General features: G+C 43.2%; 1 protein-coding gene across 3 annotated transcripts in view; it reads left to right on the forward strand.

Moving 5' to 3' along the window:
* Positions 1-17,805, forward strand: part of SMARCAD1 (SNF2 related chromatin remodeling ATPase with DExD box 1) — an 82,848-nt gene that overhangs the window by 46,384 nt on the left and 18,659 nt on the right. For all 3 annotated transcript variants that reach the window (XM_085888876.1, XM_085888875.1, XM_085888874.1), the window contains 5 exons: positions 806-941; positions 3,392-3,517; positions 8,752-8,838; positions 8,989-9,103; positions 13,162-13,283. In XM_085888876.1, the coding sequence (XP_085745002.1) occupies positions 806-941; positions 3,392-3,517; positions 8,752-8,838; positions 8,989-9,103; positions 13,162-13,283 (586 nt within the window). The remainder of the gene's footprint in view (positions 1-805; positions 942-3,391; positions 3,518-8,751; positions 8,839-8,988; positions 9,104-13,161; positions 13,284-17,805) is intronic.

The raw sequence follows: 17,805 nt of genomic DNA on the forward strand, positions 1-17,805 counted from the left end.
CACCATTAAAACAATTTGTCCCAAACCCTCCCTCACTACCCACTCATATCACCTTGCCTCTCATATTGGCACGTACAGTTTTCATACCAATTTCTCTCTTTCTCTCTTTTTCTCTTTCTCTCTTTCTCTCTTTTTCTCTTTTTCTCTTTTTCTCTTTTTCTCTTTCTTTCTTTCTCTCTTTCTTTCTTTTTCTTTCTTTCTCTCTTTCTTTCTTTCTCTCTTTCTCTTTCTTTCTTTCTTTCTTTCTCTCTTTCTCTTTCTTTCTTTCTTTCTCTCTTTCTCTTTCTTTCTTTCTTTCTCTCTTTCTCTTTCTTTCTCTCTTTCTCTTTCTTTCTCTCTTTCTCTTTCTTTTTCTCTTTCTTTCTCTCTTTCTCTTTCTTTCTCTCTTTCTCTTTCTTTCTCTCTTTCTCTTTCTTTCTCTCTTTCTCTTTCTTTTTCTCTTTCTCTTTCTTTCTCTCTTTCTCTTTCTTTCTCTCTTTCTCTTTCTTTCTTTCTTTCTTTCTCTCTTTCTCTTTCTTTCTCTCTTTCTCTTTCTTTCTCTCTTTCTCTTTCTTTCTCTTTCTTTCTTTCTTTCTCTCTTTCTCTTTCTTTCTCTTTCTTTCTCTCTTTCTCTTTCTTTCTCTCTTTCTCTCTTTCTCTCTTTCTCTCTCTCTCTCTCTCTCTCTCTCTCTCTCTTCTCTCTTTCTCTCTTTCTCTCTTTCTCTCTTTCTCTCTTTCTCTCTTTCTCTCTTTCTCTTTTTCTCTCTTTTTCTCTCTTTTTCTCTCTTTCTCTCTTTCTCTCTTTCTCTTCCCCCCCCCCCCACAGATACCAATGTGTAATTGGGACAAAAGAAGATCGAGGCTTGTTTCGAAGGCTCCGTTTGGGTTGTGCGGTGTTTGATGAGGGCCATGTCCTGAAGAATATGGCCACGCAGCGCTACCGGCAGCTCACGGCTCTTCGGGTTTGTGTGGTGCATGTGGTATTGGAAACCATTTAATTCGGAAATGTTAGGATCTGTTTGACAGGCTGTACGAATGGTCTTTCTTCACACTCCAGTATAGAGATCAAGTGTGTTGGTTAATTTCTTGCATTGGAACTTCATTGCATCTTCTTGTTAGACTATGTTCTGGAATTGAGTGCCCCTGTGTTGAATCATTGAGGTTTGACCACAGTGAAGATTAGGTACATATAGTGAAAAAACAAACAAAAAAAAACAGTGTAATGGTTACAGTGTTCGCTCATTCTGTGATGTTGGTGGTTCAACCCTGTCTGAGTCATACCAAAGAATAAAAATGGGACGGGCTGCTTCCTTGCTTCACGTTCAGCATTTAAATGGATAAGAGCAGCGACGCATCCATAGGGAGGAGGAAACTCCTCCTTTGTAAATACCCTGCTGAGTGAGATGAGAAAGGTGGTACCATTGTTGTGCCGTTGCTGGTACCCAGAGTGCCCCGGGAAGTGATGGCACTTCCCCCAAGTTTAATGCCTGTGTTGTTTCGTATATTCGTCTATGTCCATGTGTGTGGCAGCTCCACTACGAGCCTTTTTAATTTTATTTTAATTGTATGTGATCTGGTCCCGTGGAAGAGCAAGTGCTAGTACACTGAACAGATTGGGACAGCAAAGAGAGAGGGGGGAAACGCTGACAGCAGAAGCCGAAGGCCAAGACAGAGGGAAGCAGATGATGAATTGGGGACAGGAGAGGATGCATGGGGTGGACAAGATGGATACAGAAGGGAACTCTCAGGAGGAAAACTGGAAATTTGGAAGGAAGAGGAAACAGGGTTGGGGGGGGGGGTTAACAAGGGTAGAAATGATCAAGGTTTTGGATTGGGGTTATCTGACATGGTGGTGAACAGCTGTCTTGAAGACCCGGAGGGAAGAATGTGATTGAAGAGGATGTGGAAGTTTGTTCGACATGTCGGGAAAAAAAGAAGAAGAAAAGGAACAAGCATGGAAAGAGCAGAAGGTGCAAGACCAGAAAAGGAGGTGGTAGAAGATTGAGACCACCAACTTGTTTTGATAGCGAAGTGATAGGCCCATAGACAGTTTCATCAAGGAGATTCCAATAATCTTAAATTCCTTGCTTTCCATGGCATTAATCCGAGTGAAATGTGAGGCAGGGGAGCCAGCCCAGAGCTGAGCAGTACAACATCAAGTTGTGGATGAAGGCCTTGTAGGTGGATAGGGGTAGGGGTTCACGTGTGCCAAGGAAGAACTCTGTACGATGGAGGATGTCCAGTCAGTGGCTGGCTTTGATGGGCAACTTTGAAATGTCGTTTACCCAAGAAAGATTGTGGCAGATAGTGAGACCCAGAAGTTTGAATGACTGAATTTCTTGAAGAGGATTGTTAGGAAAGTAGATCGGAGGGTTTGCCTCAGTCTTTATGGAGAGAGATTGTGAGATTTGTCAGGATTGAAAGACGTATTTCCAAGTGTTTGACCAGCTTCTGAATTTTTTTTTTCTCAAGGTCTGAAGAGAGGGACTAGGATTCAGTCTGCCTGCTTGAAGGATGAGGGATGTTACGGCACAGTGTGGAGTCATCAGCAAATAGATAGAGGATTCTCCAGAGAGATCATTGATGAAGGTCAATAATAGGACTGGTCCCAGGACACCAGCCTGGGGCACTCCAACCTTGACAGGGAGAGGAGATGAAAGGATTCCATTGGGTGACATACGTTTGCTACGAGAGTAGAGGAAGTCAATAAGCCATGTGTGCAGTTGGCCTTGGGTGTCATAGGCAGAGAGTTCGGAGATCAAGGCAGGATGCCAGATTGTATTAAAAGCATGAGATATGTCCAGAGAGATGGTCCTGCTCTCATGTCTGACATTGAGGCCCTTAGTCCATTGTTTGGTGAATAGAAGCAGCATGCCCAAGTTGGAGTGAGCTGGTCTGAAACCAAATTGGTGATCTGAGATGAGTTTGGGGAAAAGGAAAGATTTCATGTCAACTGCAATGATTGGTTCCATGACCTTGCTAATGATTGGAAGTAAGCTGATATATCTGTTGAAAAGGGGACCAGTTTTTGCACCTTTTTTATGTGATGCAGTGATGGCTGATTTCCCAGCAGATGGAAGATGAGCTAGCACAAATCACAGGCCGAAAAGGGGAGAGAGGAATGTGTAATAGCAGCAGATCAGGTTTCTTGGACACGTGAGCTAATGTGTCCGGTCCTGTAGCAGTCAGAGCCCAGCACTGAAAGAAACTTCTCCAGCTTCTCAAATGCAAAAGGCACGAAGTCCAGAAGCATTTGGGAATGACGGGGAAGGATTCACACAGAGAGTCTCAGATTCTGTTGTTGTTTTTTTTTAATATTCTCGCATCTAGCAACTATTGTGATTGGCTATTCAGCAAAACATGGTTATCTTGAGGCTATTAAAACGAGCTGCTATATTTTCTGTGATCCTAGGCGAGATGGAGGTTGTTGCTTACAGGAACTCCAGTACAGAACAGCCTTCTGGAGCTTCTTTCTTTGTTGCGTTTCATCATGCCGACAGTCTTCAGTGGTCCAGATCTCACCCGAGTGTTTCAGCAGGTGATTATATAACGTAGTCAGCGGTGAATAAGTGAAGTATTATTGGAGGAAAGCTATGCACATTATATTGAATTGAAAGGATTAAAGTGTGTTTGCAATCGTATTATGAAACATATTATCCATTAGGAAATGGTTGCAACAGGTTTATTATAAATTTAATTTAATTTTGTTTAATTATGGTTCAAATGCAATGCACTTGAGATTGTGATTAATTAAATACTTTTTTAAACATTTGTTTATGTAGTTTTAATGTTTGTTGTGCTGTGTAATTTTAAGTGGAACATTTGTAGTTAATGTCCTCGTTACTTCCGCCACCGAAGGTGGACGGAAATTATATTTTCACCTCTGTCTGTCTGTTTGTCTGTCTGTGAGCAGGATATCTCAAAAATTGTGGATGGGTTTGGCGTATGACAAGGATAAATTATTTAGATTTTTGTCGGTTCTGGATCTTAATCTGAGAATTGTTTATTTTTTTTTTGTAAATGATTCTTCACCATTGAGCGATTAGAGCCAAAAACGATATATTGTATGGCACGCTGTCTCAAACGGTTGTGGACAGATTCAGACACTTGCTGGACAGGTTGGGTGCTTGACAAAGGAAGAATTGTTTCGATTTTGGTCAAAATCTGGATCTGAGAAGTTTTTAATTTTTTTAATGTTTCTTCACCGTTGAGATGGGGCCTGAAATGATATATAGCATGACATTTCAAAAAGCTGTGTTCCAGTTTTGACAAAATGAGATGGATGAGTTGCTTAGGTGACGAGAACAAGACGATTCGATTTTGTTTAAGGTCCGGATCCAGATCCGGCTTATCAGTGTCATACAAAACGTAAATTGTTCAGCCCGACCGAGTGCAATTCTAGTTTATAATATTTTTGTTATGTTCAGAAGTGTTTCACAGAAGAGATTCCATACAGTCTCGATTTAATGAATAGGATGACTGATGTCATGAAGATTTGACAACTGTGTTTATAATCTTAGCTTTTTGTTCCAACTGTCTTGTGATGTCATAATGGTCTTTAAGGATCATAAGTTGTCGGCAACTTTAATATTGTGCAGTGTAATGTTGGATGTATGTTATGTCTATTGCATCTCCATGAGCCTCAAGTCTGAGTCACATGTACTCCCTCTTGTATCCCTGCTTGCTGAACACAAATTGTTTTGATGTTTCTGTGGACTCGTTTGCATGTACGTGCATCCAAAGTGAACCTCAAACTAAACTCTGAGGGGCATTTTTGATAAATATTTACCAGATTGTCTTGTCAAACCCCTGTCCTGTGACTGCTACACCACCCCCCCTGCCCCCCCCCTCCACGACCAAATGTTTTCAATACATCTGTGGATGTCACCCAGTGATTTGCTTTGATATTTGGTCTGGAAAGTCACAGAATGCATTAAAAATTATTTTGGTCGTTATTTGTTTTTTTTCCTTTCATAATCCATCTTCAGCTTTATCTAGCACCTCTTGCTTCTGGTTTTTTTTGTTTGTTTTTTTGTTTGTTTGTTTTTTGGACCTCTGAGCACGCAGAGGTTTTAAGGGTCTTGGAGGAGGGGGGGATTTTAGGAGGTCTTAAGTGGCCATTAAAAGTGGTCAAGGGTCTTGTGGGTCATAAGGTCTTTGGGATCTTAAGTGTTTTAGGGATCTTAAAGTCTTGTGGGTCTTAAGAGTCTTAGTGGTCTTAAACGGTCTTGGAGGAGGGGGGGATCTGAAACGGTCTTTTGGGGGTATTGCAAAGCTCATTGCGGTCGCATGACTAAGTCGGCCAAAATGGCCGACAGTAAATTTCTTCAAAAAATGTTCTCCAGACCCACCGGTCAGGATGCTACCATATTTGGGTTACAACATTAGGACAGGGTTTGGTCAGGTATGGGAGCATGTGCCAGAGCAGCGCGTCGCTGCATCCACTTTCTATCGGTACTCCAGGGGCCTCAGTCTGTCTATCCCCCAGACAGACGCCTGGCCCATCCCCATCTCCTTGAGTTGCTGATCAACCTGCTGCATCTGTGAGGCACGCGGTCGTTCCATTGTCCTCCACTCACGAGGCTCCCTCACTGAGAGACTCTGGTGAGCAGGATCAGTGTCAGTAAATTGAGCCAGATGTCTATACAGCTGCAGCTGACGCTCTCGGACTATACAGGTAACAAATCTCATTTGAGTCTCAGCAACCGCTCGTTGGACACAGTCTAACCAGCGATAGCCAAGGATTTTCTGAAGAGACCTGGCACCGAAGGAGTTAAGTCTTCTCAGATGCTTTGTCAGAGTTCAAGTCTCACATCCGTGAAATGTACTATCCAGAAGAGGAAACCTACAGGAAGAGCTGATTTTATTCTGAAATAATCATAATTGCTGCAGTTTAACACAGGTGGAGTCCAATTAACTTGTTGTGTGATTTTGAAGGTGATTGGTTACATCTGAGTTAATATATTATTGCTATTATAAGGGGGGTGGACACTTATACAGCCAAGATATTCCAGTTTTGTATTTTTAATTAATTTTATCAAATTTCTCGAATTTGTTTTTCTTTTGGAAGTTGTGGGTTACGATGTGTAAGTAGAGGTGGAAAAAGTCTGATTTAATTCAAGGCTATAGGGCAACAGTCTCCTGCACCCCTTGTTGTACGTTCTGTGTGTTAGCTCTCATACGAGCCTTGACATTGAATACAAAAATAAAAAGAAATAAATAAAAAATTAAAATTAAGAAATGAGGTATAGCCTTTCTATAGCCATTCTATAGACCAGAGAAATGACACCCAAGGAGTGATGAATCCTCAGTCTCATATGCTCGTTGATCAGTGTGACCTCAATGAGCATGGGAGTCAACTTATTGGACACAGCTGCAGCAACTCCTTGGGCATGGTAACCATCAGAGCGACCAAACCATTAGTAGGTGTAACTACCCACCATGATCTCGCCACCATCGGTCTCCGAACCTCAGAGAGTGCTGCAATCGTGATGTTCAAGCACTGGAGCTCAAATGACAGCAGAGATGGGTGATCATCATCTCTTCGGGATGGGACACTCCAGGCACACACCCAAAGGGACCGCCTCAGGTTAACCCAAGGAAACCGCTGTCTGGTGGACAACACCTCAGCACCACACGCTACCGCATTCCAACCTGGGAAGGTTACCCTGTGTTTTTCTTCCTATCATCAAAGAGTGGGCATCCCGAAGGCTTTGCCTCAATCCTGTCATCCGGTGAGTTGCCTTGTGAAGGGCAGCTGCACAAGAGGCACTCCCACGGAGTGTTTTCAGTTTTCTTTGCGTTTTTAGTGTAGTTTGCAGAATGAAGTGTTTTACGGTGGCTGGAGTGCAAATCCTGCCACCAACCTCCGAGGAAAGGTTACCCACTGCAGGAGCACATCATCAGATATGGAATTCCGTTGGCTCACAAGAATCTCTTCCATCCCTTGTCGGGTTTTGTTTTTAATCCTGTTGCGTGTCCATATCCAAACACCCTCCTCACCAGAAAACCTGGTGGGGGAGACGGTTTAGTCACCGACAACCTGACCATGAAACAGGTTCTTTATGACATGTTTACATGGTACCTGCAGCAAGTGGCAGATCTGATCTGGCCTGACCTGACAAAAGAGGGTCGTGATATTCAATTGTGGAGACCATGTTGATCATGTCTGCCTGGTGTTGGTTTAATGGTTAGGGTGGTGGGCTTGGGATCCCAGGATCCTGAGTTCAAATCCCCCTCTGCTGTTGAATTAATACCAGGTGGGGTTGACTTAGTCTGTTCTCCTTCTGAGGTCGGAAAAATGAGTGCCAGCTTGCTGGGATGATTGAGCCATTCAAGTATCCTGTGTCGGAGTGGCGACCCATCCAGGATTGTACCCAATAGCCAAGGAGACTGCTTAGGCAACACCAACGCTCTGCACAGAGTATGGTCCCAATAGATGAATGGATGGATGTCGATCACACGATCGGGTGTGTCAAAATGAGGGTCGCATAAAATCCTTTCAAAAATCTTCTTCTCAGGTCCAGTGGTCCTGTTTTTAGCTCACCTGGAACGCCATTCCGGGGAACTTCTGGGATGGAGCATTGTCCATCTGTCCGTCCACAAATACTTACAACTTCTTCTCTGAAGCTACACATGGGAGTTTGATAAAACTTTATCACAACCTTTATGACCTTGAATGTGCCAAAGTTTGCTCATGGCATTAAATAAATTGGGCCCGAAAGGGGTCTGAAGGGGTTACCCCCCCCCCCCAAAAAGAGGTATTTGCTTTCTTCTCAGAAACGACACAATTCCAATGGAACTTGACTAAAACCTTCATCATCCATGATGTACCAAAGTTTGTTCATGATATTTAAAAAAATCGTGATCTCAGGAGGTGTACGGGGTTTGCTCCCAAAAATATGTATTTGTTTTCTTCTCAGAAACTACGCACACAATTTCAATGAAACTTAACCAAAACCTCCATCACCCATGATGTACCAAAGTTTGTTCACACCATTAAAAAAAATTGGGGTCGAAGGGGATCTACAAGGGGTTGCCCCCTAAAATATGTACAGTATTTGCTTTTTTCTCAGAAACTACACACACTTCCAATGAAACTTAACCACAACCTTCAACACCCATCCGTGATGTACCAAAGTGTGTTCACACTATTTAAAATATAGGGGTCGAAGTGTTTTTACCGGGGGGGGAGGGGTTGACCCCCCAAAATAGGTATTTGCTACAACATTGTTACATTTGGCTGATTCCTCTAATGTTGGCTTCATCCTTGGTATCATCATTCTACCAGGTGGGTGCCCAGGGTATTATCCCTATTTTTTTTTTATCAATGACCCTAAGCATGCTGATATATTTGCTTCATTAACACATGGGCCACATCTGTGTGGAAGCTGTTGCTTTCAATTGTGTGTGTGTGTGTGTGTGTGTGTGTGTGTGTGTGTGTGTGTGTGTGTGTGTGTGTGTGTGTGTGTGTGTGTGTGTGCACGTGTGTGCATATTTCCCATGTGAAGATGAGGCTTAAGAGAAACAAGGATGAAAGGGTATTATTCTGGCAACTGGGCAGTGGGAAATAAGTTGATATTGCATCCACGGAGAAACATTAAACCTGCACATGAAGTATGTTAATGGATGAAATCACAAGTGTGATGGAAGAAGACTTCAAATTGTTTTGGTCTGCCGTCTTGAAGTAAAGGAAGGATGAGCAGGATTGGACAAAGGGAGCATACTGTGCATTTATAAAAAAAAAGTTGATTAATGTGCCTGCGTGTGTAGAAATGTGATACCAACTGGGAAAGGGCTCAGGTGGACAGAGCACGTCAACTTGTCCAGCCCTTCATCTTGCGTCGTCTTAAGACCGAGGTAATTCTGTTTTCGTCGGGTGTATTTGGGAGTAAGGAGTGAGAAATTATTTCCATTCATCAGATGCCAAGAAGTTTCATACTGGTTAAGGGTAGAAAGCCCTGCTCAATCTTGCTTTGTTTATAGTTATTTTGCTGCTGTTGTTTGTAGGTTCTGGAGCAGCTTCCTGTAAAATTGGAAGAGGTGGAGTTCTGCACCATGACAAACGGTCAGAAGAATCTGTATCTTAAACTTTTGCAGAAACTTGCAGAAAAGCCTGCAGCAGGTATTGTATTTATTTTTTTGTCGTTTTTGTTTGGTTAAACAGAAGTCTAGGCTCAGTGGTGCAAACATTGTCAACACAGCAACAGCTTTCAAGACTTGTGGGGGATAAAAGGGGAACAGGCAGATGTCGACGCATGGACCAGCTTCCAAAATGCATGGCGATGTGTGATTCGCCCATAAATCTGGCAAAATCACGATTGGAAAAAAAGGGGGAGGAAGGATGGGGAAACGTGACAAAATTGCCTGCCCTTTGTCATAGCTTTGAAAGGTTGCATTTTTGCAAGTAAGTTGCATAAATAAATGTCCCCTCATCTTGCAATCTCACTCGATTCTCGTTGACAAATTAAACTTTGGTTCCAAGCTTGGTTTACGATGTCCAACTGTTATAAAATTATGACTGGGAGGTGCCATCTTCTTTACAAGTTTATTGTAAACATCGTGCACACGTACAAAGGCCAAGTCCTCTCTGTGCGGTGTGGCTCACTTGCTTTTGGGACTACACCAAGTAAATGTGACTGACGGCCTGGAAACGCGCTGGCAGTGCGTGCGTTCTGATGCGTGACTGATAATATTTACCAGTTCGCTCGTGCATGCTGTGCATACGAACAGTGCGTGGTCATTCATTGAGTACGTGGTCAAAAACGTGGATCGCTTTGTCACAAACGGCGGTAAACAGCAATAAGCCAATTCCGTGCTTGGTGCATCAACAAGCGCTCGTAGTAAAACAAAGTCTGGGCATTATACATTGTAGGCAAGTGTCACAGGAAGTATTTAAATTGAAAATTATACTTCATAGAATTTGAATCAATTTTTTTTACCCATTAGTCCTAAGAGATCTTGCTTATTAAAAGATGTATCTTTGAGTTGATTATATCAGGGATAGGGCTTGCAGAATGGCTTTCGAGGTACACGTACTCTAAGCTATCCAGCCTAGGTTCGAATCTCAGCCCAGTTTTACAATTCAATCCCCGTGTTTCACAGGCAGGGTGATTCATCAATGTGTGTGCCGTTCCTCCGATGGACATTAAACTGGGCATCCCGTCTGCCAGCATTAAATGGTGGATGTTAAAGATCCTACAATGTCCTTCCTGAAGAGTAGGCGAGCTATCGCCGGCATCATGAACAAATTCCTCCCATAACTTAGAGGACATTGCATGAGCGGCAAAACCACGCCCTGTGCCAATAATGCTATTCCCGCAGCCTCGTGCTGCATACCAAAGAAGATATCAGAAATGAAACTGTTAAGTATCAAAACGGAAGTGTCGGAATGTATGGACGGAAAAAAATACGACAAGACTGGTCCATACATGCATGTCCTTTCAACATGATTTTACAATCAGCTGTTGTCTCATTCCTCATGTGACTCAGTGTTTTTTTGACACGTTTTAAAATAAAAAGAGGAAATCTAAATCAAAATGCGAGTAAAAAATGATTGTCTGATCATCCACTCTGGATACTGAGCCTTGAATGCATCTTTTCATCCTCAATTACAGAATTATTTCCTACATTACACCTTCATGTCTCAGGTTAAATAACCTGAAAGCATGGGTGTCGATCCCGGGGGGGGGGGGGGGACGGGCGGCACATGTCCCTTCCACTTTTTTTTTTACCAGGGGGGACAGAGTATATTCTGTCCCCCCCACATTTCGCGTCCCATGCCTATTTGAAAAATGCAAAAAATAAAGCAATAGCTGTTGGTACGCAGCGATAAGCCTTCGTTGCTATTCTAGTCATTATACCATGCAGCCCCACGCTGTAGATATACCTCATGTACTGTGCGGTGCATATAGGGGGAAACGGTAGTGTACATGATGTACACTACCGTCGCCCCCTATATGCACCGTCTCTTCTGCACACGGCGCTGGCTGGCCGCTCACACCCACTGACGGCAGCTCTGTCGCTCACAATCATACAGTGTACACGGCTGAAAACGAAACGAGGAATTTCCAGTTGGTACCTACGTTGAGCATATGCATTCGGCTCAGCGATGTGTCACAACCTGCGTCGCTACAGAACCGGGCACAGGTCACTAGACGCCTAACATGGAGAAGCAAAATACCAAGATGCCTGGGCACACCTTGGGAGAAGGGTCCAGTTACCTGTCCCCCCCCCCACATTTTGGCTTGGATCGACGCCCTCTCCTTAATGTTTGGCTGACAGCCAAACATTAAGGAGAGACAGAGCGAGAGCTTGGGACTTTCCTTTGTGATAAGACATGTTCCAGGTAACTGATCAAAGACTTCTTTTTTTCGAAATTTACAGAAAAGGATGCTGCAGCAGGCTGCGTCTCAACAGTGTGGTGCACCATTCTGCATTGTGGAGTCCTCAGCAAAAGGGTACAGACTTTCCAGGGAAATGTAGAAATTATTATTGCCGACCAAAATTAAGGTTAGCCCTAAAACGCTACTTTGCAGCACATCCGCCTATGTGCTAATCCAGCACATCCGCCTACATCCGGACTAACAGCACATAACAGTCTATGAGGGAGATAGCTGTTTTCAAACAAGACTAAACTGCATTGGCACCTTGTTGGTTGTCCATCGACTGCCAAGGAGAGAACACTTTTCTATGCCATGAACATAGGCACCAAGAAGAGCAGTATAACCTGGCTGGATGGGGAAATTTTACCAAATTTTACTGGAGGGATGTCGATGGTGTGCCATTGCAAATCACCACCCTTCCCACCGAAAGCAAAGTTGAAAGAATGCAAAAAGTTCTTCCAAGAATGACCCAATATAGAAATGGAGGAGGGGGGGGTATGTTTTTTGGGGGGGGGGTTTTTCTCCATTTTGATTTCAAATCCCCAAATCCCAGGGTTCAAATCCCCAAAAATAGTTCCATATTTCTTGCATCTCCCAATATTGATTGCGTATACAAAGTTTCATGATAAAAATTCCATTGTTTTAGTATTTGACCTTTTGACATGAACCCAAGTGGTGGGCCCAACAATGATTGATTGCTCTTGCACCTCTGTTCCATGTGGTGTTCATAACTACCAAGCTTGGTGAATTTCTGCCTAACCGTTTCGGAGGAGATAGCATGACGAATGAACAAATGAATGGACGGACGAACAGACAAACAGATGGAGCCGATTACAATATCCCCCAGCCCTGGTTTTTTTTTTTTTTTTTTTCAAAAAGACAAAGAATGCCACTTTTTGGGCCAACACCATTGCTTCAATACCCTGGAGTGTAGCTTGAAGACTGACAGTCAACAGGCATGGTGACAATTTGAAGTCTTCACAGGTTATAAGAGTGAACTGAGGTGGTTGAACAGCAAATCATCCATGTTTGAGGAAAGTGAGTAGTATATTGGATGTTGGGCGGTGGGGGTAGTGGTGGCGACGCAGGCTTTGTGTGTCTTTATAATAAACTCCGATTTGTGTGTGTGATCGACTAAGTACTCCATTCAATCAGATATGGGCTATGGGGGAGTTTCAAACATTGACAGCAACACCAGCATGATGTGAACTGGGTCTATAAATAGTGTAGGAAGGAGTTTCCAGGTAGGGGGATAGAGACTGGTCATGACCATCCTGTGTGAAAATTTGTTTTTTGTCAGCCAAATACTGTCAGGAGATGGAAGGACTACCTGAGTGGACAGATTTGAAAAGTTACTTTGAATTCCTCTGATATTGGAGACCCACAGAGTGGGGGAGTGGAATTGCTGAGAATGGGGAGTCTGGAGCATTTGGGAGAGGAATTGAATGGCGTGGGATGGGCTGGATGTCACTTAGCTTATTCTGACCAGTATCACGAAGCTTTTTTTTACTGGAGCGAAGAAAGCTCTGTCTGCACAGCAAAGAATTCGGAAGTAGACCCAAAACCATTCTGAGATATGACCTTTGTTTTAAAAACTTATCTGTGATAACAAGTGTCATCCTTGTGCAAAAATGACATTTCGTGATGATTTCTTGGTAGCATGATATTTCATATGGTTGATTGTTGGAATAAGAACAATATTCACTATCCCACCAGGAATGACCCAATGTAGAATTTTGTATGGAAGCTTTCCGCACTGCCCTCCTCCACACTATGCACCTGCATGTTGTATTCCCAGGAGAGAAGAGGGAGTTTAATAACACGCTTATGCAGTTGCGTAAGATGGCAAACCACCCCCTGCTTCATCGGTTCCACTATCAGGGACATCTGTTCACCAATCTTGTGCTCCTCCTTACAAAGGTATATGGCCTTCTGAGTCTTTTCTCTTCCATGCAAATGTTGATGGAATATTTGGCAAAAGCCATTTGGACACTCCAGGATTGTGTGCATAGTTCTTGTTCTTGTGACTTGGCAAAAATAAAATAAGAATCGGACAAGTATGTTGATCGCCTCTGTTTGTGTGTGTGTTTGTTTGTTTGTTTGTTTGTTTGTGTGTTTGTCTGCTCGCCTCCAGCCCAAACTGCTCAACCGACTGTTCTGAAATTTTCAGAGATTAATGTCACCGACCATGCGACGGTCCCGCATTGAAGTTTCGTAAAGTTCGGTCGACCGAAAAGGTCTACATGGGCCAATTTGAGCCGAGTTTTCTAAAATCCTCAAATTTCATCGGATTGACTTGAAATTTTTGAACAGGATTTGCATATCAGGTCATTGAATTCAACCACCTATTACTTTTGAGGTTATCTTTGGTCAAAAGGTCAACCCAAAACCGGCCAAATTAAAAAAATTATTTCTAAAATTGTTAATTTTCATCCGATTCACTTTTTTTTGTATAACGTTGTCGAGGCTCGTATGAGAGCTAACACACAACAAAGGGGGGGGGGGGGCAGGAGGTTATGGGTGAGAGAGGGAAGGCCAAAACAGTGGGAAACGGGGACATTTGGAGATCTGTGGAAGGGAGAGGGATGGGGTGGGGAACATGGGGTAGACAAGATGGACACCACAGGGACTTGAAGGAAGGCAGGGAATTTGAAGGAGGTGGGTTTGAGGTGGATTAACGGGGAGAAGAAAAGATCGTGGTTTTGAATGTGGGAAGATAAGAGGTGGCGATGAACAGCTGTTTTGAAGACCTGGAGGGAAGAATGGGATTGAAGAGAGTGAGGGAGTTTATTCCAAAGGCAGGAAAAAAAGAGTAATGAAAGAGTGAAAGTGAGCAGGCAGTGATTTGTGATTTTGGTAGTTTTACCAGAACGGGGTTGCTGGGACCTTGAGCGCCCTGCAGATAGAGCAGGGGGGGGGGCAAGACCGGAGAGGAGACGGTAGAGGACAGAAAGACCATCAACCTGCCTGTGGTGAGAGAGTAAGAGGCACAAAAACTCAGCCTCACTGCGGGAGATACCAATGATCCTAAATGCCTTTGTTTCCACAGTGTGAAGCCGAGAAAGGTGAGAGGCAGGAGCACCAGCCCAGAGGGGAGAGCAGTGCTCCATCTGGCTGTGGACAAAAGTTTTGTATGTGGTCAGGAGCTCAGGTGGACCAAGGAAGGACTTTGCACGACGGAGGATGCCCAGTCGGCGACTGGCGTTGGAGGCCTGGTTGGGAATGTGGCTTTCCCAGGAAAGATCATGGCAGATGGTGAAACCCAGAAGCTTGAATGAAGGGACTTCTTGCAGAGGATTGTTGAGAAAGTAGTGGGGGGAGGTGGGGGGTTCCAGACGGTCCTTTTGAAGAGACATCGTGAGTGTGTGAGATTTGTCAGGATTAAAAGACATGTTCCACGTTTTGGACCAGTTTGTGATTATATCCAGATCTTCAGAGAGCGAATAAGCTCCGGCTTGCCGGTCTGAGGGATTACAGATGGCACAGCAGAGGGTGGAGTCATCAGCAAAGAGATAAAGAGGATTTTCCAGAGAGTCGGGGAGATCATTGAGGAAAACCAGAAAAAGAACAGGGTCCAGAACACTACCTTGAGGAACTCCAGCCTGGACAGGAAGAGGGGATGAAAGAACTCCATTTCGGGCCACATGTTGACTGTGACAGGAGAGGAAGTCTGCGAGCCATGAGTGGAGATGTTCTTGTTATTGGAAGAAAGTTTGGTGAGCAGGGCAGGGTGCCAGACCGTGTCAAAAGCACGTGATATGTCCAGAGATACAGCTCGGATTTCCTGTCTGGCATTGAGGACCTCCATCCATTGTTGGGAGAGCAGAAGCAGCATATCCAGGGTAGAGTGACCTGGTCTATGGTATCCAAACGAAATTGATGATGGGAAATCAAGCCATTGAAGAAGAGGAAGGATTTAAAATCTGAAGTGATGATAGATTCCATAACCTTGCTGATGATTGGGAGAAGGCTGATTGGTTTGTCATTGCAGGGATTTGTTTTTGCACCTTTTTTTATGCAGGGCAGTCATGTTTGTTGATTTCCAAGCAGATGGCAGATGACCTTGAGCAAATGAGAGGGTGAATAGAACAGAGAGAGAGAGAGTGAGCGAGAGCAGTGGAACAGATTTTTTGGACACGTGGGCTGATGCCGTCTGAACCAGTTGCGGAATCTGAGTCGAGGTTTGACAGCAATCTCTCCACTTTGTCAGAAGAAAAGGACACAGTCCCGGGACAGCTGGGTGTGACTGGGTAAGGTGGGTAGAGAAAGCGATGGGTTTCGGACACAAGATTTAGAAGCAAACACGGAGTTTAGGTATTCAGGGTTTTCACGTGCAGTGTCAGCAGTGCGGCCATTTGGCATAAGGGACTACCTCAAATGGCCGCGGAGATGGAAGGGGAACAACATGCACCACAAACAGATTTGATGAGATGCCACCAGGATTTGGAAGAGGGAGAGTAAGTTTGAAAGTTCAGACTTGAGATTAGAAACATGTTGTGTTCTGGCTTTCCTCAGGGTAGACACACACTTGTTCTGAGCTTCATGGAAGGAACTGAGATTACCCTCAGTTGGGTTTGCTTTCCATGAGGAAAAGGCAAGTTGGTTGAGAACAACTGCCTCGCCACAAGCGTCAGTGAACCATGGGTGGGAGGAAGGGTAGGACAACTGAAGACGAGAGGGGATAAATGTGTGCATGATAGAGAGCAAGTGTTTTTTTGAAAGAATTCCCAGAATGAGTTGATGTTGGAGAAAGTAGCGATGGGAGACCAGTCGAGAAGTTTGATGGCTGCTTGGAGACCCTGCCAGTCAGCCTGAGTGAAATGCCATACTCGACGGTGCTGAGGTGGTTCTCTAATAATAACAGCCAGAGAGATGTCCACTTTGACAAGCATGTGGTCAGAAGAACCGATTGGAGCAGAAGAAGAACAGAAGATATTTTTCAGGGAGATTTGTCAAAATCAGATCCAGAAGAGATGGAGTGCCGTTGGTTGAGATCCGGGTTTGGCAGTTGACCGATTGAGTCGCAGAAGTCTTTTACTGAAGTGTCAGGGCAGATGAGAGAGGTACCCATACCCAGCCAACTGGCATGATCACAATTGAAGTCACCACATATGAAGAAGAGAGAGTTTGGATGAGAGGATAGAAGATAGTGAGGTTTCCAGATAGTGAGGTGTAAATGGAGGCATCACTGTTTGGTGGATGGTACAACACACGTCACTGTTTGGTGGACGGTACAACACACATTACTGTTTGGTGGACGGACTTTTGAAATTTGAAGACCATTTGCATATCAGGTTGCTGAATTCAACTACCTATTAATTTTGAGATCAACATAGGCCAAAAGTCCAAATTGGGCCAAATTTTCTAAAATCCTCAATTTTCATCCAATTGACTTGAAATTTGAAGGCCATTTGCATATGTGGACGCTGATCTCAACCACTTATTAATTTTTAGGTCAGCATAGACCAAAAGGTCAACATAGGCCGAATTTCTGAAATCCTCAATTTAAATCCAATTAACTTGAAATTTGAAGATCATTTGCCTATCAGGTCACTGAATACAACCACCTACTAATTTTGAGGTAAACTTAGGCCAAAAGGTCTACATAGGCCAATTTGGGCAAAATTTTCTAAAATCCTCAATTTTCATCCGAAATCTGAAGAGCATTTTCATGTCAGGTCGCTGAATTCAACTACTAATTAATTTTTAGGTCAAAAGGTCAACACAGGCGTAATTTCTAAAATTGATAGGGCCAAAAACTAAATGTATCACGATATCTTAAAATTGTAGACGAGTTATGACAAAACAAGGTGGATGAGTTGAATAGGTGACAAGAACAAGCAGATTGGATTTTGGTTCGGATCCAGCTCATCAGTGGGATACAAAACGTGAACTGTTCCACCTGGCAGAGGTATGTGCTCTACTGAGTGCTATTCTACTTCGTGCTGTTTTGCCAAGTTGTCACTGGATGAGTGATTTTTTTTTCTTCTTTTCATTTGTTTGTTTGTTTTTGTCTGTCTGCTTGCCTCCAGCCCAAACCCTTCAACCAACTACTCTGAAATTTTCAGAGATTTATATCACCGACCATCCGACCGACAGTCCCGCATTGAAGTTTAGTAAAATTTGGTTGACCAAAAAGTTCTACATAGGCCAATTTGAGCCAAATTTTCTAAAATCCTCAAATATCATCCGATTGACTTGAAATTCAAACAGAATTGGCACACCAGGTCAATTAATTCAACCACCAATTATTGTTAAGGTCAAATGGTCAACACAGCCCTAATTTATAAAATTTAAAGATAGGACCAAAAACTGTAATATATATATATATATATATATATATATATATATATATATATATATATATATATATATATATATATATATATATATATATATATATATATATATATATATATATATATATATATATATATATAGT

The sequence above is a fragment of the Eptatretus burgeri genome, chromosome 7 (assembly GCF_056783735.1).
Source record: "Eptatretus burgeri isolate ZD-2024b chromosome 7, Ebu_testis_v1, whole genome shotgun sequence".
Taxonomy (NCBI): domain Eukaryota; kingdom Metazoa; phylum Chordata; class Myxini; order Myxiniformes; family Myxinidae; genus Eptatretus; species Eptatretus burgeri.